The sequence below is a fragment of the Lissotriton helveticus genome, chromosome 7 (genome assembly GCF_964261635.1).
Source record: "Lissotriton helveticus chromosome 7, aLisHel1.1, whole genome shotgun sequence".
Lineage (NCBI taxonomy): Eukaryota > Metazoa > Chordata > Amphibia > Caudata > Salamandridae > Lissotriton > Lissotriton helveticus.
This window is the reverse complement of record NC_136068.1, coordinates 1,482,369,354-1,482,385,387: the sequence shown is the minus strand read 5'-3', so window position 1 is coordinate 1,482,385,387 and position 16,034 is coordinate 1,482,369,354. Positions and strand designations below refer to the sequence as shown.

At 49.0% G+C, this 16,034-nt stretch overlaps 1 protein-coding gene across 3 annotated transcripts in view; it reads left to right on the top strand.

The window, feature by feature from the left end:
• Positions 1-639: 639 nt before the first annotated feature.
• Positions 640-16,034, top strand: part of LOC144770402 (sacsin-like) — a 304,721-nt gene continuing 289,326 nt past the window's right edge. Inside the window, exons 1-2 of one of the 3 annotated variants that reach the window (XM_078654903.1) lie at positions 640-751; positions 2,551-2,580. Coding sequence is in view for 1 of the 3 variants with exons in the window: in XM_078654902.1 (XP_078511028.1) it covers positions 2,558-2,580 (23 nt within the window). In the remaining 2 variants the exon portion in view is untranslated. The remainder of the gene's footprint in view (positions 752-2,550; positions 2,581-16,034) is intronic. The other 2 variants (XM_078654904.1, XM_078654902.1) reach the window with 2 other exon arrangements.

Here is a 16,034-nt window from a genome sequence, read left to right as displayed (position 1 = left end):
AACCCTTTTTGAAACATTACAATAAAGAAAGATGGAGGAAAACATCGTAATTCTCTAATCTATACCTTGCAGTTTACATGCAGCTCTTTGATGACCGTTATGAGCTCACTATTTATTCCATGTTAGGATTTTAACATATACACTGCCAGTAACAAAAGGATCTCTCTGACAAAAGCACTAACCCATTTAAACTATATGCACTTTGTGATATGCATGGTACACATTCTTTGCAGCAGGCACATTGACCCTTTGTGCTATCATAAAATGAGTTAAAACTTCCAGTAGACAAAACTCCTCTCGCCAGGAAGAACATTAATCACCTGAGTTATCTTGACATTTTATTGTTGTATGAAAATTGACGGATGCCTACAATGGAGTAAGTAGCAGGTGCTTTTAAATCCATAAAATACTTCCAGACAGGGCCCACCTGGAAGAGTCGGCACCCGGTGCGGTGGCACCGGTCGTACGGCCCTAGAGCCGGCCTCATTGCACCCGCTCCCACCACTCTATGGTTCAGCATCGCCCGTTCCCAGCTCACTCCTCTCGCCTCACTGCTCCCCCGGAGGCTGCCCTCTCCTGAAGCGAGCTGAGAACCAAGAAACGAAACTCACGATACTGTTCAGTTTCGGTTTCTATCTCGGAAACGACGTATTAAAGGGCGCAGAAGCCCGGCTGCAGCCAGTCCTGGAGAGGAGAGACTGGATGCAGAGACTGGCTGCAGGGCAGCAACGCATCCGGGTACCAGAAGCAGGTGAGGAAGACGCCCGAGGCGACCCGCAGACTCCACCACTCACTCAGCCTGTTTGCAATCACTGGCTGAATTAATTGCGTACACTCCAGGCAACGGCACCTTGTTTCTACCCAGCCAGGGTTTCAGACGCATTAGCACCAGCCTCGCGCATGACTGACTGCCCCATCCCTACAAGCCTCTGGCTAAGATGAATCTTGTACATTCCTCGGCCTTTCAGAGCCATCAGTTCTATAAGTTACTGACTCCGTCCTCAACATCCCTGATTGCAACGCAGCATCTCGCCGCTTCAGAGCATCTCACCCATCAACCCTCTTCCCTCGTCGTCTGCTCCTCACCCATCACTCCGGACATCTCCCTCCCCCATCCCATCCACATGCTTTCACTCGTCCCTCGCTCCCCTTCCAAACCTTAATTCATTATCAACCCTCACTCTTCAACTGCACTCCTCCTCTGTCACTCTTTAGACCTCTCCTTTCATCCCTCCATCTCCGCTTCTCAATCCACATCCCTCACTTCACTCCGAATTCTTGACTTCTCTCTCCTATCTTCACTACTCCGTCCCCACTAGTACCCGTTGACTCCTTATCCCTCCCTAATCACCCTTCACATCCATCCCTCACTCGTTGCCCCTCATCAGTTATTCCTTATCCCTCACTCACTTACCCTTTACTTCACCATTCTTAACCCCGCACGCCCTATTCCTAAACGCTCCCTCCTTATTCATCAACACTCCCTCGACCTTCCCTCATTCCTCACGTCTCACCCCTCCTTTCGCACTGCTCTCACCTTGCTCCCCTCTCCTCATAATTCATCTTGTTCCTTATTATTCATCACTCAACCCTCATCCCTCTGTTCTCGTCCTTTCTCTTTAAAACTCACTCATCGACCCTGCTCTCATTCATTTCTCCTTCCCCTCACCCCTCAATGTCTTACTCTTTATTCCTAACCCCTTATTCCTCATCTCATATTCCCCATCCCTCAATCTTTATTCCCCACTCCTTGTTTCTCTCTCCTCACTCCTCATTCCTCATTTCTCTTTGCTCGTACCTCACCTTCCACTGGTCACCCCTCACCCTCACGTTTCACCTCTCGTTGCTCACCCTCATGCTCCCCACCCCCTCTTTATTCTATACGTATCGTGCTCCTCGTGGCTCACACCTAAATCCTAAAGCCTCAGTCCTTAACCCCACCCTCATTCCCCAGTCTCCATCTCTTAGTGCTCATCCCTCACTTTTCATCCATCATTCATCACTCGACGCCCATCGCACTTTATCCCACAGTTCTCCTTGGCAAAGCCTTTCTTAAACCTCTCACCTCAATCGTTGCTCCTCACACCCCCGTCCCCCTCCCGCCCCCCTCCCTTTCACTTCCAGCGCGTTGAGGGGGCTTGGCCAATCATAGCGGGGAGGGTGGGTGACCACAGGGTTGTTTCACAGCTCAGGGCACGAGACAACCCGGGGATGTACCATGCTGTAGGGGAGGTGAACTGAGCGGAACGCTTCCCTTGTGGGTCGGGTGTCGCACAGAGAGTGTCCTTCTCGTAGACAGTTGTTGAGACGCAGAAGGTCACACCTGTACCGCACGTGACCTCAGGGGAAGGGCCCAACCTAAGAGTAGTTGAGCACAGGGGACATTCTCAACTTCAGGACAGACCACCACAGCAGAGGGTGGTTTCACCTGTAAGACACGTAAGCTTAAGGAAAGATCCCACTGGGGGAAGAGGGAAAACGGGGGATTATGGCAGCTCCTGGCCCACAATCAAGTTATAATTATAACCAGTTTCCCTCTGTTTTTTTCAGCATCATCATGTCTCAGAGGCGACGGAAAAGGTGAGGAACAAACTACACTGCATGGCATGGCATGAGGGTACTGTGATGTGGGAGGTGAACAGAAGAATTCAGGAGACATAGGCGGAAGAGAGGAGATCGGGGAAGACTTTAGAGATAGAAAAGCAGTGTGGGATGGAAGAGAACATAGGGTGAGAGCTAAAATGGAGAGAGTGAGGGATCCACGCAAGGGAGCTGAAGGCAGGGGCAAGAAAGGGGAGAAGGGACACTATTATGAGATATGATTATTGTAGGAAGGTGGCTACCTGACTATGGTTACCCCAGATTTTTTGCCTTGTGTTTAGCTGGTTTTTGACTTAGTTGACCTGGTTCCCTGCTAATCAGGGCCCAGGCCATCTGCTCTCTCTGTAAAATGGATTCCATGTACCCTAGGTACATACCACAATTGGAAATGGACTCCTTGTCAGCCCCTGTATAATGCACTATAGGTGCCCAGGGCATAGGGGCCACCAAGGCCTACCAGGGGCTGCAGCATATCTTTTGCCACCCCTGGCTGGTTCTTAAATTGACACAACTGGCTGATCACTCAGCTGGGGTAAGGTGGTGTAATCACCCCTTGCTTAGATACAGTATACCTATATCTAAACCTATATCTGGACACATATAAACCTGTGAGCCACTCCTATGGAAGGCCTCATCAATCCCGGAGGCAGAGTGCGTGGTTTAATGTGAGATGGAGCTCTAGCATGAGCTGAGCCTGTCTGCAGCTGTCGGGAACAACTCCCTAAGCTGTTTCAGGATAATGCCATACCATATACTCTTAAGTGCATTATAATCCTCGCGGTTATATAGCAACTTTGGTTTGGCTTTATCAAAACATGTCGTGTAAGGTGTCATACGATTTGGAATACTATCCCCTCGCCAGTTCTGGCGACGGGGATAGCATTCCACCCCTCTAGAGGGGAAAGACATGTTACTTTGCTTAAATGCGGTTAATTTCTAAAAGGACCTTGGATCCACAAAATGGATGCCTCTGCCACAGACACGAGTCTGACCCCCTGAAGCTGACCGAAACTCAGCCAAATGGGGCCTGGACAAAGGGTTTCCTGTCGCAGGGAGGTGTTACACCCCCCCAGACAGGAGATAGTGGATTGTAGCAGGGAGGTTTGAAAGAAACCAGACACTGCATGGGGAGCACAAGGCTGCCCCTTGCATAATCTGGCCAAACCGGTTCTGGGGCACTCCAGCCCTCGTGCCACGGCGGCCTGGATCGAATAAGAGTGGGAGCAGTGCCAATGCACTTCAGATTATCCTGATGAAACATAAGAAACGAAACTCTGGACCCTTCGACATCCTACTCGACGTAGAAGCCCAAAGAATCTCCCTTGTGGTCAAGGAGTGACCACCCTGTGCAAACAGGCACCATCCAGCCATCGACATCTGCTTTGTTGCAGTTCCCGCCGGAACTCGAGCGACAGAGATCGACGAGATCAAGCTTGCCTGCCTTCTAACAGCCCGATCCACAGTCCCTGCAGAGCTGAGACCCGTGGAGGCGACCGGAAGCGTGGGGCACGCCATCTTGGAAAGACCACGAGAGGCTGACCGTGCAGCCCACGAGTGACCCTCGAAGCTGTACACCGGGGTTTGAGAAGCCCCAACCCTGAGCCACTCTTGCACCGAAGTTCAGCCCTCCACACTCGACGAGTGCTGCGTGGGGCCCTTCTGCTTCTTTTGGCTCAATGCATTGGCCCGGTCACTTGCCAGCCGGCTTGTGGCCCCTGTGCCGACGAAACTTGAAATTCGACCTGCGATTCTGGTTGCTCCAGATTTGCACCAGCTCCCCTGAAAAGGAGCCCCCACTCTGACCCTCCTGGTTTGAGTGAGAAGCAATCTCCCGGTTCCGCGTGGATTGCTTTTGCCAAGTGTTGTTTGCTCCAATCTTGAAGCCGACAGTGCCGACGGCGAGAGCCTGCGTGGGACAGATCGTGACCTGCTCCTGGACGTCGTAGATGCCCCAGAGCCCACGTGACAGCGGAGAGAAGCTCCTCAACGACCACCTGATTGCGCTCGACATTGCCTGGTTCCGTCCTGGTTCCCCCCTGGTCACTGCTGAGTGACCCAGACTCTGTCCCCTCTGCTTTCAGGTACTTTTTGACTTGAGTCCACCCTTGGACTCCACCGTACACTTCTCTTTCACCCCGCCTGCAGCCCTTTCAGCTCCAAGCACCAAGAGCCTGCGTGACGAAACCCGACTCAACTTCGACCCTGTGCACCCGCTTCCTGTGGGTGAGGTAACATTGCAACGCCGGTGTTCCCACACTGGTACACACCTCTAGGGTCTGTGTCTTAAGTTTTGTTCCTCTAGGTTCAGCGGAAGTGTCCTTTAACTCTAACTTTGTAACTTTTACGCACCATTGGTTAACATTGGTGCATGCGTGCGCTTTCTGCACTGCACCCGAATCCCGCGGGCTTTTCCCTACTTCAGCATTGCTTGTCCCGACTGCTCCCAGCGATTCCCTAGGCCCTAGGCCTAACCACTGTTCGATTGCTATCTCTTATACCACTTGTTTAGTATATGGTCTGAGTGGCCCCTCGCCCTCATCCATATTTGTGCAACTTTGTATGTTATACTGTGCTTTTGATTTAACGCTTGTGCCCCTTTATTCATAAAGAGTACTGGGGATTATTGTGAGTAATAAATACATATATTTTTATAATATATACTTGTGTGGTGTCCTTTCATTTGATATTACAGGATTGTATGTGGTGAAACAGCTCGCTTAACACGACCTCTTAAGTTAAGCCTTTAGGCTGCTTAGTCCATGCTACCCCTAAGATAGCTTGTCTAATAAGGTTGACTTACAACCAGACACCATAAGGGATTGTTTGGTCTGATAACAGGTGGTTCCAGAATTGGAAACATCACCTATCAGGCCAACTTCTCACATTGGTGAGCAGCGGTGCGGATTTGAGCTTGCTGTTGTTTTACCATTGCAATCTCTTATCAAATTGAAAGATCACATCAAGTACCTTAGGTACATATAAATCAAAAGCTTAGCATATTAAGTTCTACTGAACTTAGTAGTTGTAGGTTGAAGGGATTAGCACACCCTGACTACAACTCACTAGCAAGGTAAAGTAGGAAAACACTTAGTGTAGGTAAGTGCACCACTTACACCTCACTAGCAGTCATGTCTGACACAGGAAAAGCCTCAGGGTCTGCTCCTGTGACAGTTGACCTTACCCAGGCAACTTCCAGCTATGACAAGCTAACCCACAAAGACTTGGTTGCCTTGTGCATCTCAAGAGGGTTAAAAAGGGGCAGAAGTCCCCCCAGTCCTTCCCTGATAGCCATTCTAGAACAGGATGACTTAGAAAAGGCGAATGTAGTTCCCTTAGGATCAGGAGATGGAGTACACCCCCCTGAGAATGAGATTCCCCCAGTAGTAGAAGAGGAGGAGGACTCAGATGTAGAGGACCTAGAAGATCAGGATCAGAGGGGTAGCCAGGTTATAGTTGCCAGGCTTAGCCAGGCCAACTTAAACCTACTTGGGAATGGAGAGGGCCAGCACCTCCCCAGACCCTATAACATTCTCCCAGGCAACAGAAGAGCGAGATCTCCAGCAGGGGACTCTCATATTTCTAGTGCCTCAAGAGAATCTCAGAGAGGGATGACCCCTTCTCAGAAAAAAGAGCATGAGGCAAGAATGAGGGCTGTCAGACGCCAGATAGAGAGGGAGGAGGTAGCCCTGGCTCAAGCTAGACTTGCCTTGGCAAGAGAACAGAAAATGTGTGGCTTAGATGCCACTGGTGGCAGCAATATTCCTAAAGAGAAACCCAGGTCCTATGATAGTAAAAACCTGACAAAGATTGTGCCCCCCTACAAGGAAGGGGATGACATCCACAAGTGGATAACTGCTCTTGAGAGAGCCTGCATGGTACAGCAGGTTCCTGAGGAACAGTGGGCAGCAATCTTATGGTACTCCTTTTCAGAGAAAGGGAGAGATAAGCTCCTCACTGTTAGACATGAGGATGCAAACAATTACAAAGTCCTGAGAAGTGTCCTAATAGATGGGTTTGGCTTAACCACTGAACAGTACAGGTTGAAGTTCAGAGACACCCAGAAAACACAGACACAGGACTGGACTGATTTTGTAGATTGTGCTACTAAGGCTCTGGAGGGTTGGCTAAATGGCCGCAAAGTACATGACTTCACAGGATTGTATAATTTGATTATGAGGGAGCAGATCCTAAGTAATTGTCAGAACCAGCTCTTACACCAGCACCTGGTGGACTCAGATTTGACCTCTCCCCAAGAATTGGGAAAGAGGGCAGATAAATGGGTCAGAACCAGGATTAGGCCTAAGAATCAGGGCAGTAACCAGAAGAAGGAGTCTACCAAGCCTCAAGATAAGGGTGGGGATAAAAGTAAAGAAAAGACTTCCCCAGGGCCCCAAAACTCCAAGAATGGGGGTGGGTCCCAAGACACTTCTTCAACTGAGAAAAAGCCCTATTGCCATGTCTGTAAGCAGGTTGGGCATTACAAAACAGACAACTGTTGTCCCAAGAATGGCAATAAAGAGAATATACCTCCAAAGCCAGCTCCAGCACCTCCTGTTACTGTCAGCAGTAATCCCCCAGGAAGTGGGAGCACACCCAGGAATCTGGGTGGGTTTACTTTTGGAGCCCAGGAGGACCCTGGCCTATCCAGGTCCCCATCCCCAAATAATCTTGTTTATGAGACTGGCATGGGGTTTGCCAACTTCTCTGATTGCCCAAATACTTTGAGCAAATATAGACAAGAACCCATCATCAATGGTTTGAGAGTTGAAGCTTTTAGAGACACAGGGGCTAGCATCACCATGGTGGCTGATTGTATAGTCCCCTCTAAGCAACTTTTACCTGGTGCCACATACCAGGTAACAAACATTGATGGCATCCAAACAAATCATCCCATGGCAGTAGTAAGTCTCAGCTGGGGAGGTGTCACTGGCCCAAAGAGAGTGGCAGTGTCATCAAACTTGCCTGTGGACTGTCTACTTGGTAATGATTTGGAAATCTCAGCCTGGGCTGAGGTTGAACAGGAAACCCATTCTAGAATGGTAAATTCCAATGGAAAGGTTAGTGGGGCTGTAATAGCTACAGCCCCAATTCAAGATGTCCTTCCTGAAAAGGTTGGTAGGGCTGAGCAACTCTCTGCCCCATCTTTAGCAAAAGCTCTTCCTGAACAGAATAGCAAAGCTGTTATGATAACAGCAGAAACCCAAACTGAGTCTCCACCTGAAAAGGTTGGTGGGGCTGTGATGGCCACAGCCCAAACACAAACTGATATGTGTGTTGTGAAGCCTGAAATGATGGATAACTCCACACAAACTGAGAGCACAGAGGAGGACGAGAAATCTCCCCCTCACCAGACTTTAGGAAAGGATCAGCCTCCTCAGGGAACTGATCTTACCCCTGATGAAGGAACTGCCCCAGAGGTGGTTGGGCCTAGCCTGACAGAGCCTCTGATGTCAGTGGACCCTTCTCAGGTGGGACCCAGTCTGGTGCAGGTAACCTGCCCCTCTCTACCTTGCCTTACTCAGCCCAGGGCTGCAGAGGACAAGAAGGACAGTGAGCCCCAAAGGGCCCCCTGTCAAATAAAGCACCCCCATCAACAGATTAGGGATACCAAAACTAGTAGCCCTAGTGAGGTGAAAACTTTAAAAACTCCTGAGGGAGCCCCCTTAAAAACAGTTAGGGACCTCCCACAGATGGATTCTGTTGGGCACAGCCAAACCTGGGACCCAAAGGGCCCAAACCTGAACTGTCCCTCCAGCAAGCCAAACAGAGGGACCCAGCCTCCAGCTTTAGGTAGCCAGAGGTTGACCCTGAGAGCACAGTGCAACTCAGTTGAAGAAAGAAAGGCACACATGGTGGAAGATAATTGAAGGAAGCTGAGCCCTAACTTAGTGGAGCCTCACTTCAATACTCCATATCCAAACCAGCCTTTAACTTTGCATAAACACACCCAAGGTAGTGATTCCCTATGGTGGAGACCCTCTAATACCCCAAGGGTGAGGGACTGCTTAGTGGACCATGAGACAGGGGGTACCCATGCTAGTGCAGGTACTTCCTTATATGGCCACTCAGGCAATATAGGCTTACCTGGCCAAGGATAGCCTTATCTCATTTCGTTTGGGGGGGGGGGGGGTTGTGTAGGCAGGTGGCTACCTGACTATGGTTACCCCAGATTTTTTGCCTTGTGTTTAGCTGGTTTTTGACTTAGTTGACCTGGTTCCCTGCTAATCAGGGCCCAGGCCATCTGCTCTCTCTGTAAAATGGATTCCATGTACCCTAGGTACATACCACAATTGGAAATTGACTCCTTGTCAGCCCCTGTATAATGCACTATAGGTGCCCAGGGCATAGGGGCCACCAAGGCCTACCAGGGGCTGCAGCATATCTTTTGCCACCCCTGGCTGGTTCTTAAATTGACACAACTGGCTGATCACTCAGCTGGGGTAAGGTGGTGTAATCACCCCTTGCTTAGATATAGTATACCTATATCTAAACCTATATCTGGACACATATAAACCTGTGAGCCACTCCTATGGAAGGCCTCATCAATCCCGGAGGCAGAGTGCGTGGTTTAATGCGAGATGGAGCTCTAGCATGAGCTGAGCCTGTCTGCAGCTGTCGGGAACAACTCCCTAAGCTGTTTCAGGATAATGCCATACCATATACTCTTAAGTGCATTATAATCCTCGCGGTTATATAGCAACTTTGGTTTGGCTTTATCAAAACATGTCGTGTAAGGTGTCATACGATTTGGAATACTATCCCCTCGCCAGTTCTGGCGTCCTGGTTCCCCCCTGGTCACTGCTGAGTGACCCAGACTCTGTCCCCTCTGCTTTCAGGTACTTTTTGACTTGAGTCCACCCTTGGACTCCACCGTACACTTCTCTTTCACCCCGCCTGCAGCCCTTTCAGCTCCAAGCACCAAGAGCCTGCGTGACGAAACCCGACTCAACTTCGACCCTGTGCACCCGCTTCCTGTGGGTGAGGTAACATTGCAACGCCGGTGTTCCCACACTGGTACACACCTCTAGGGTCTGTGTCTTAAGTTTTGTTCCTCTAGGTTCAGCGGAAGTGTCCTTTAACTCTAACTTTGTAACTTTTACGCACCATTGGTTAACATTGGTGCATGCGTGCGCTTTCTGCACTGCACCCGAATCCCGCGGGCTTTTCCCTACTTCAGCATTGCTTGTCCCGACTGCTCCCAGCGATTCCCTAGGCCCTAGGCCTAACCACTGTTCGATTGCTATCTCTTATACCACTTGTTTAGTATATGGTCTGAGTGGCCCCTCGCCCTCATCCATATTTGTGCAACTTTGTATGTTATACTGTGCTTTTGATTTAACGCTTGTGCCCCTTTATTCATAAAGAGTACTGGGGATTATTGTGAGTAATAAATACATATATTTTTATAATATATACTTGTGTGGTGTCCTTTCATTTGATATTACAGGATTGTATGTGGTGAAACAGCTCGCTTAACACGACCTCTTAAGTTAAGCCTTTAGGCTGCTTAGTCCATGCTACCCCTAGGATAGCTTGTCTAATAAGGTTGACTTACAACCAGACACCATAAGGGATTGTTTGGTCTGATAACAGGTGGTTCCAGAATTGGAAACATCACCTATCAGGCCAACTTCTCACATTGGTGAGCAGCGGTGCGGATTTGAGCTTGCTGTTGTTTTACCATTGCAATCTCTTATCAAATTGAAAGATCACATCAAGTACCTTAGGTACATATAAATCAAAAGCTTAGCATATTAAGTTCTACTGAACTTAGTAGTTGTAGGTTAAAGGGATTAGCACACCCTGACTACAACTCACTAGCAAGGTAAAGTAGGAAAACACTTAGTGTAGGTAAGTGCACCACTTACACCTCACTAGCAGTCATGTCTGACACAGGAAAAGCCTCAGGGTCTGCTCCTGTGACAGTTGACCTTACCCAGGCAACTTCCAGCTATGACAAGCTAACCCACAAAGACTTGGTTGCCTTGTGCATCTCAAGAGGGTTAAAAAGGGGCAGAAGTCCCCCCAGTCCTTCCCTGATAGCCATTCTAGAACAGGATGACTTAGAAAAGGCGAATGTAGTTCCCTTAGGATCAGGAGATGGAGTACACCCCCCTGAGAATGAGATTCCCCCAGTAGTAGAAGAGGAGGAGGACTCAGATGTAGAGGACCTAGAAGATCAGGATCAGAGGGGTAGCCAGGTTATAGTTGCCAGGCTTAGCCAGGCCAACTTAAACCTACTTGGGAATGGAGAGGGCCAGCACCTCCCCAGACCCTATAACATTCTCCCAGGCAACAGAAGAGCGAGATCTCCAGCAGGGGACTCTCATATTTCTAGTGCCTCAAGAGAATCTCAGAGAGGGATGACCCCTTCTCAGAAAAAAGAGCATGAGGCAAGAATGAGGGCTGTCAGACGCCAGATAGAGAGGGAGGAGGTAGCCCTGGCTCAAGCTAGACTTGCCTTGGCAAGAGAACAGAAAATGTGTGGCTTAGATGCCACTGGTGGCAGCAATATTCCTAAAGAGAAACCCAGGTCCTATGATAGTAAAAACCTGACAAAGATTGTGCCCCCCTACAAGGAAGGGGATGACATCCACAAGTGGATAACTGCTCTTGAGAGAGCCTGCATGGTACAGCAGGTTCCTGAGGAACAGTGGGCAGCAATCTTATGGTACTCCTTTTCAGAGAAAGGGAGAGATAAGCTCCTCACTGTTAGACATGAGGATGCAAACAATTACAAAGTCCTGAGAAGTGTCCTAATAGATGGGTTTGGCTTAACCACTGAACAGTACAGGTTGAAGTTCAGAGACACCCAGAAAACACAGACACAGGACTGGACTGATTTTGTAGATTGTGCTACTAAGGCTCTGGAGGGTTGGCTAAATGGCCGCAAAGTACATGACTTCACAGGATTGTATAATTTGATTATGAGGGAGCAGATCCTAAGTAATTGTCAGAACCAGCTCTTACACCAGCACCTGGTGGACTCAGATTTGACCTCTCCCCAAGAATTGGGAAAGAGGGCAGATAAATGGGTCAGAACCAGGATTAGGCCTAAGAATCAGGGCAGTAACCAGAAGAAGGAGTCTACCAAGCCTCAAGATAAGGGTGGGGATAAAAGTAAAGAAAAGACTTCCCCAGGGCCCCAAAACTCCAAGAATGGGGGTGGGTCCCAAGACACTTCTTCAACTGAGAAAAAGCCCTATTGCCATGTCTGTAAGCAGGTTGGGCATTACAAAACAGACAACTGTTGTCCCAAGAATGGCAATAAAGAGAATATACCTCCAAAGCCAGCTCCAGCACCTCCTGTTACTGTCAGCAGTAATCCCCCAGGAAGTGGGAGCACACCCAGGAATCTGGGTGGGTTTACTTTTGGAGCCCAGGAGGACCCTGGCCTATCCAGGTCCCCATCCCCAAATAATCTTGTTTATGAGACTGGCATGGGGTTTGCCAACTTCTCTGATTGCCCAAATACTTTGAGCAAATATAGACAAGAACCCATCATCAATGGTTTGAGAGTTGAAGCTTTTAGAGACACAGGGGCTAGCATCACCATGGTGGCTGATTGTATAGTCCCCTCTAAGCAACTTTTACCTGGTGCCACATACCAGGTAACAAACATTGATGGCATCCAAACAAATCATCCCATGGCAGTAGTAAGTCTCAGCTGGGGAGGTGTCACTGGCCCAAAGAGAGTGGCAGTGTCATCAAACTTGCCTGTGGACTGTCTACTTGGTAATGATTTGGAAATCTCAGCCTGGGCTGAGGTTGAACAGGAAACCCATTCTAGAATGGTAAATTCCAATGGAAAGGTTAGTGGGGCTGTAATAGCTACAGCCCCAATTCAAGATGTCCTTCCTGAAAAGGTTGGTAGGGCTGAGCAACTCTCTGCCCCATCTTTAGCAAAAGCTCTTCCTGAACAGAATAGCAAAGCTGTTATGATAACAGCAGAAACCCAAACTGAGTCTCCACCTGAAAAGGTTGGTGGGGCTGTGATGGCCACAGCCCAAACACAAACTGATATGTGTGTTGTGAAGCCTGAAATGATGGATAACTCCACACAAACTGAGAGCACAGAGGAGGACGAGAAATCTCCCCCTCACCAGACTTTAGGAAAGGATCAGCCTCCTCAGGGAACTGATCTTACCCCTGATGAAGGAACTGCCCCAGAGGTGGTTGGGCCTAGCCTGACAGAGCCTCTGATGTCAGTGGACCCTTCTCAGGTGGGACCCAGTCTGGTGCAGGTAACCTGCCCCTCTCTACCTTGCCTTACTCAGCCCAGGGCTGCAGAGGACAAGAAGGACAGTGAGCCCCAAAGGGCCCCCTGTCAAATAAAGCACCCCCATCAACAGATTAGGGATACCAAAACTAGTAGCCCTAGTGAGGTGAAAACTTTAAAAACTCCTGAGGGAGCCCCCTTAAAAACAGTTAGGGACCTCCCACAGATGGATTCTGTTGGGCACAGCCAAACCTGGGACCCAAAGGGCCCAAACCTGAACTGTCCCTCCAGCAAGCCAAACAGAGGGACCCAGCCTCCAGCTTTAGGTAGCCAGAGGTTGACCCTGAGAGCACAGTGCAACTCAGTTGAAGAAAGAAAGGCACACATGGTGGAAGATAATTGAAGGAAGCTGAGCCCTAACTTAGTGGAGCCTCACTTCAATACTCCATATCCAAACCAGCCTTTAACTTTGCATAAACACACCCAAGGTAGTGATTCCCTATGGTGGAGACCCTCTAATACCCCAAGGGTGAGGGACTGCTTAGTGGACCATGAGACAGGGGGTACCCATGCTAGTGCAGGTACTTCCTTATATGGCCACTCAGGCAATATAGGCTTACCTGGCCAAGGATAGCCTTATCTCATTTCGTTTGGGGGGGGGGGGGTTGTGTAGGCAGGTGGCTACCTGACTATGGTTACCCCAGATTTTTTGCCTTGTGTTTAGCTGGTTTTTGACTTAGTTGACCTGGTTCCCTGCTAATCAGGGCCCAGGCCATCTGCTCTCTCTGTAAAATGGATTCCATGTACCCTAGGTACATACCACAATTGGAAATTGACTCCTTGTCAGCCCCTGTATAATGCACTATAGGTGCCCAGGGCATAGGGGCCACCAAGGCCTACCAGGGGCTGCAGCATATCTTTTGCCACCCCTGGCTGGTTCTTAAATTGACACAACTGGCTGATCACTCAGCTGGGGTAAGGTGGTGTAATCACCCCTTGCTTAGATATAGTATACCTATATCTAAACCTATATCTGGACACATATAAACCTGTGAGCCACTCCTATGGAAGGCCTCATCAATCCCGGAGGCAGAGTGCGTGGTTTAATGCGAGATGGAGCTCTAGCATGAGCTGAGCCTGTCTGCAGCTGTCGGGAACAACTCCCTAAGCTGTTTCAGGATAATGCCATACCATATACTCTTAAGTGCATTATAATCCTCGCGGTTATATAGCAACTTTGGTTTGGCTTTATCAAAACATGTCGTGTAAGGTGTCATACGATTTGGAATACTATCCCCTCGCCAGTTCTGGCGTCCTGGTTCCCCCCTGGTCACTGCTGAGTGACCCAGACTCTGTCCCCTCTGCTTTCAGGTACTTTTTGACTTGAGTCCACCCTTGGACTCCACCGTACACTTCTCTTTCACCCCGCCTGCAGCCCTTTCAGCTCCAAGCACCAAGAGCCTGCGTGACGAAACCCGACTCAACTTCGACCCTGTGCACCCGCTTCCTGTGGGTGAGGTAACATTGCAACGCCGGTGTTCCCACACTGGTACACACCTCTAGGGTCTGTGTCTTAAGTTTTGTTCCTCTAGGTTCAGCGGAAGTGTCCTTTAACTCTAACTTTGTAACTTTTACGCACCATTGGTTAACATTGGTGCATGCGTGCGCTTTCTGCACTGCACCCGAATCCCGCGGGCTTTTCCCTACTTCAGCATTGCTTGTCCCGACTGCTCCCAGCGATTCCCTAGGCCCTAGGCCTAACCACTGTTCGATTGCTATCTCTTATACCACTTGTTTAGTATATGGTCTGAGTGGCCCCTCGCCCTCATCCATATTTGTGCAACTTTGTATGTTATACTGTGCTTTTGATTTAACGCTTGTGCCCCTTTATTCATAAAGAGTACTGGGGATTATTGTGAGTAATAAATACATATATTTTTATAATATATACTTGTGTGGTGTCCTTTCATTTGATATTACAGGATTGTATGTGGTGAAACAGCTCGCTTAACACGACCTCTTAAGTTAAGCCTTTAGGCTGCTTAGTCCATGCTACCCCTAGGATAGCTTGTCTAATAAGGTTGACTTACAACCAGACACCATAAGGGATTGTTTGGTCTGATAACAGGTGGTTCCAGAATTGGAAACATCACCTATCAGGCCAACTTCTCACATTGGTGAGCAGCGGTGCGGATTTGAGCTTGCTGTTGTTTTACCATTGCAATCTCTTATCAAATTGAAAGATCACATCAAGTACCTTAGGTACATATAAATCAAAAGCTTAGCATATTAAGTTCTACTGAACTTAGTAGTTGTAGGTTAAAGGGATTAGCACACCCTGACTACAACTCACTAGCAAGGTAAAGTAGGAAAACACTTAGTGTAGGTAAGTGCACCACTTACACCTCACTAGCAGTCATGTCTGACACAGGAAAAGCCTCAGGGTCTGCTCCTGTGACAGTTGACCTTACCCAGGCAACTTCCAGCTATGACAAGCTAACCCACAAAGACTTGGTTGCCTTGTGCATCTCAAGAGGGTTAAAAAGGGGCAGAAGTCCCCCCAGTCCTTCCCTGATAGCCATTCTAGAACAGGATGACTTAGAAAAGGCGAATGTAGTTCCCTTAGGATCAGGAGATGGAGTACACCCCCCTGAGAATGAGATTCCCCCAGTAGTAGAAGAGGAGGAGGACTCAGATGTAGAGGACCTAGAAGATCAGGATCAGAGGGGTAGCCAGGTTATAGTTGCCAGGCTTAGCCAGGCCAACTTAAACCTACTTGGGAATGGAGAGGGCCAGCACCTCCCCAGACCCTATAACATTCTCCCAGGCAACAGAAGAGCGAGATCTCCAGCAGGGGACTCTCATATTTCTAGTGCCTCAAGAGAATCTCAGAGAGGGATGACCCCTTCTCAGAAAAAAGAGCATGAGGCAAGAATGAGGGCTGTCAGACGCCAGATAGAGAGGGAGGAGGTAGCCCTGGCTCAAGCTAGACTTGCCTTGGCAAGAGAACAGAAAATGTGTGGCTTAGATGCCACTGGTGGCAGCAATATTCCTAAAGAGAAACCCAGGTCCTATGATAGTAAAAACCTGACAAAGATTGTGCCCCCCTACAAGGAAGGGGATGACATCCACAAGTGGATAACTGCTCTTGAGAGAGCCTGCATGGTACAGCAGGTTCCTGAGGAACAGTGGGCAGCAATCTTATGGTACTCCT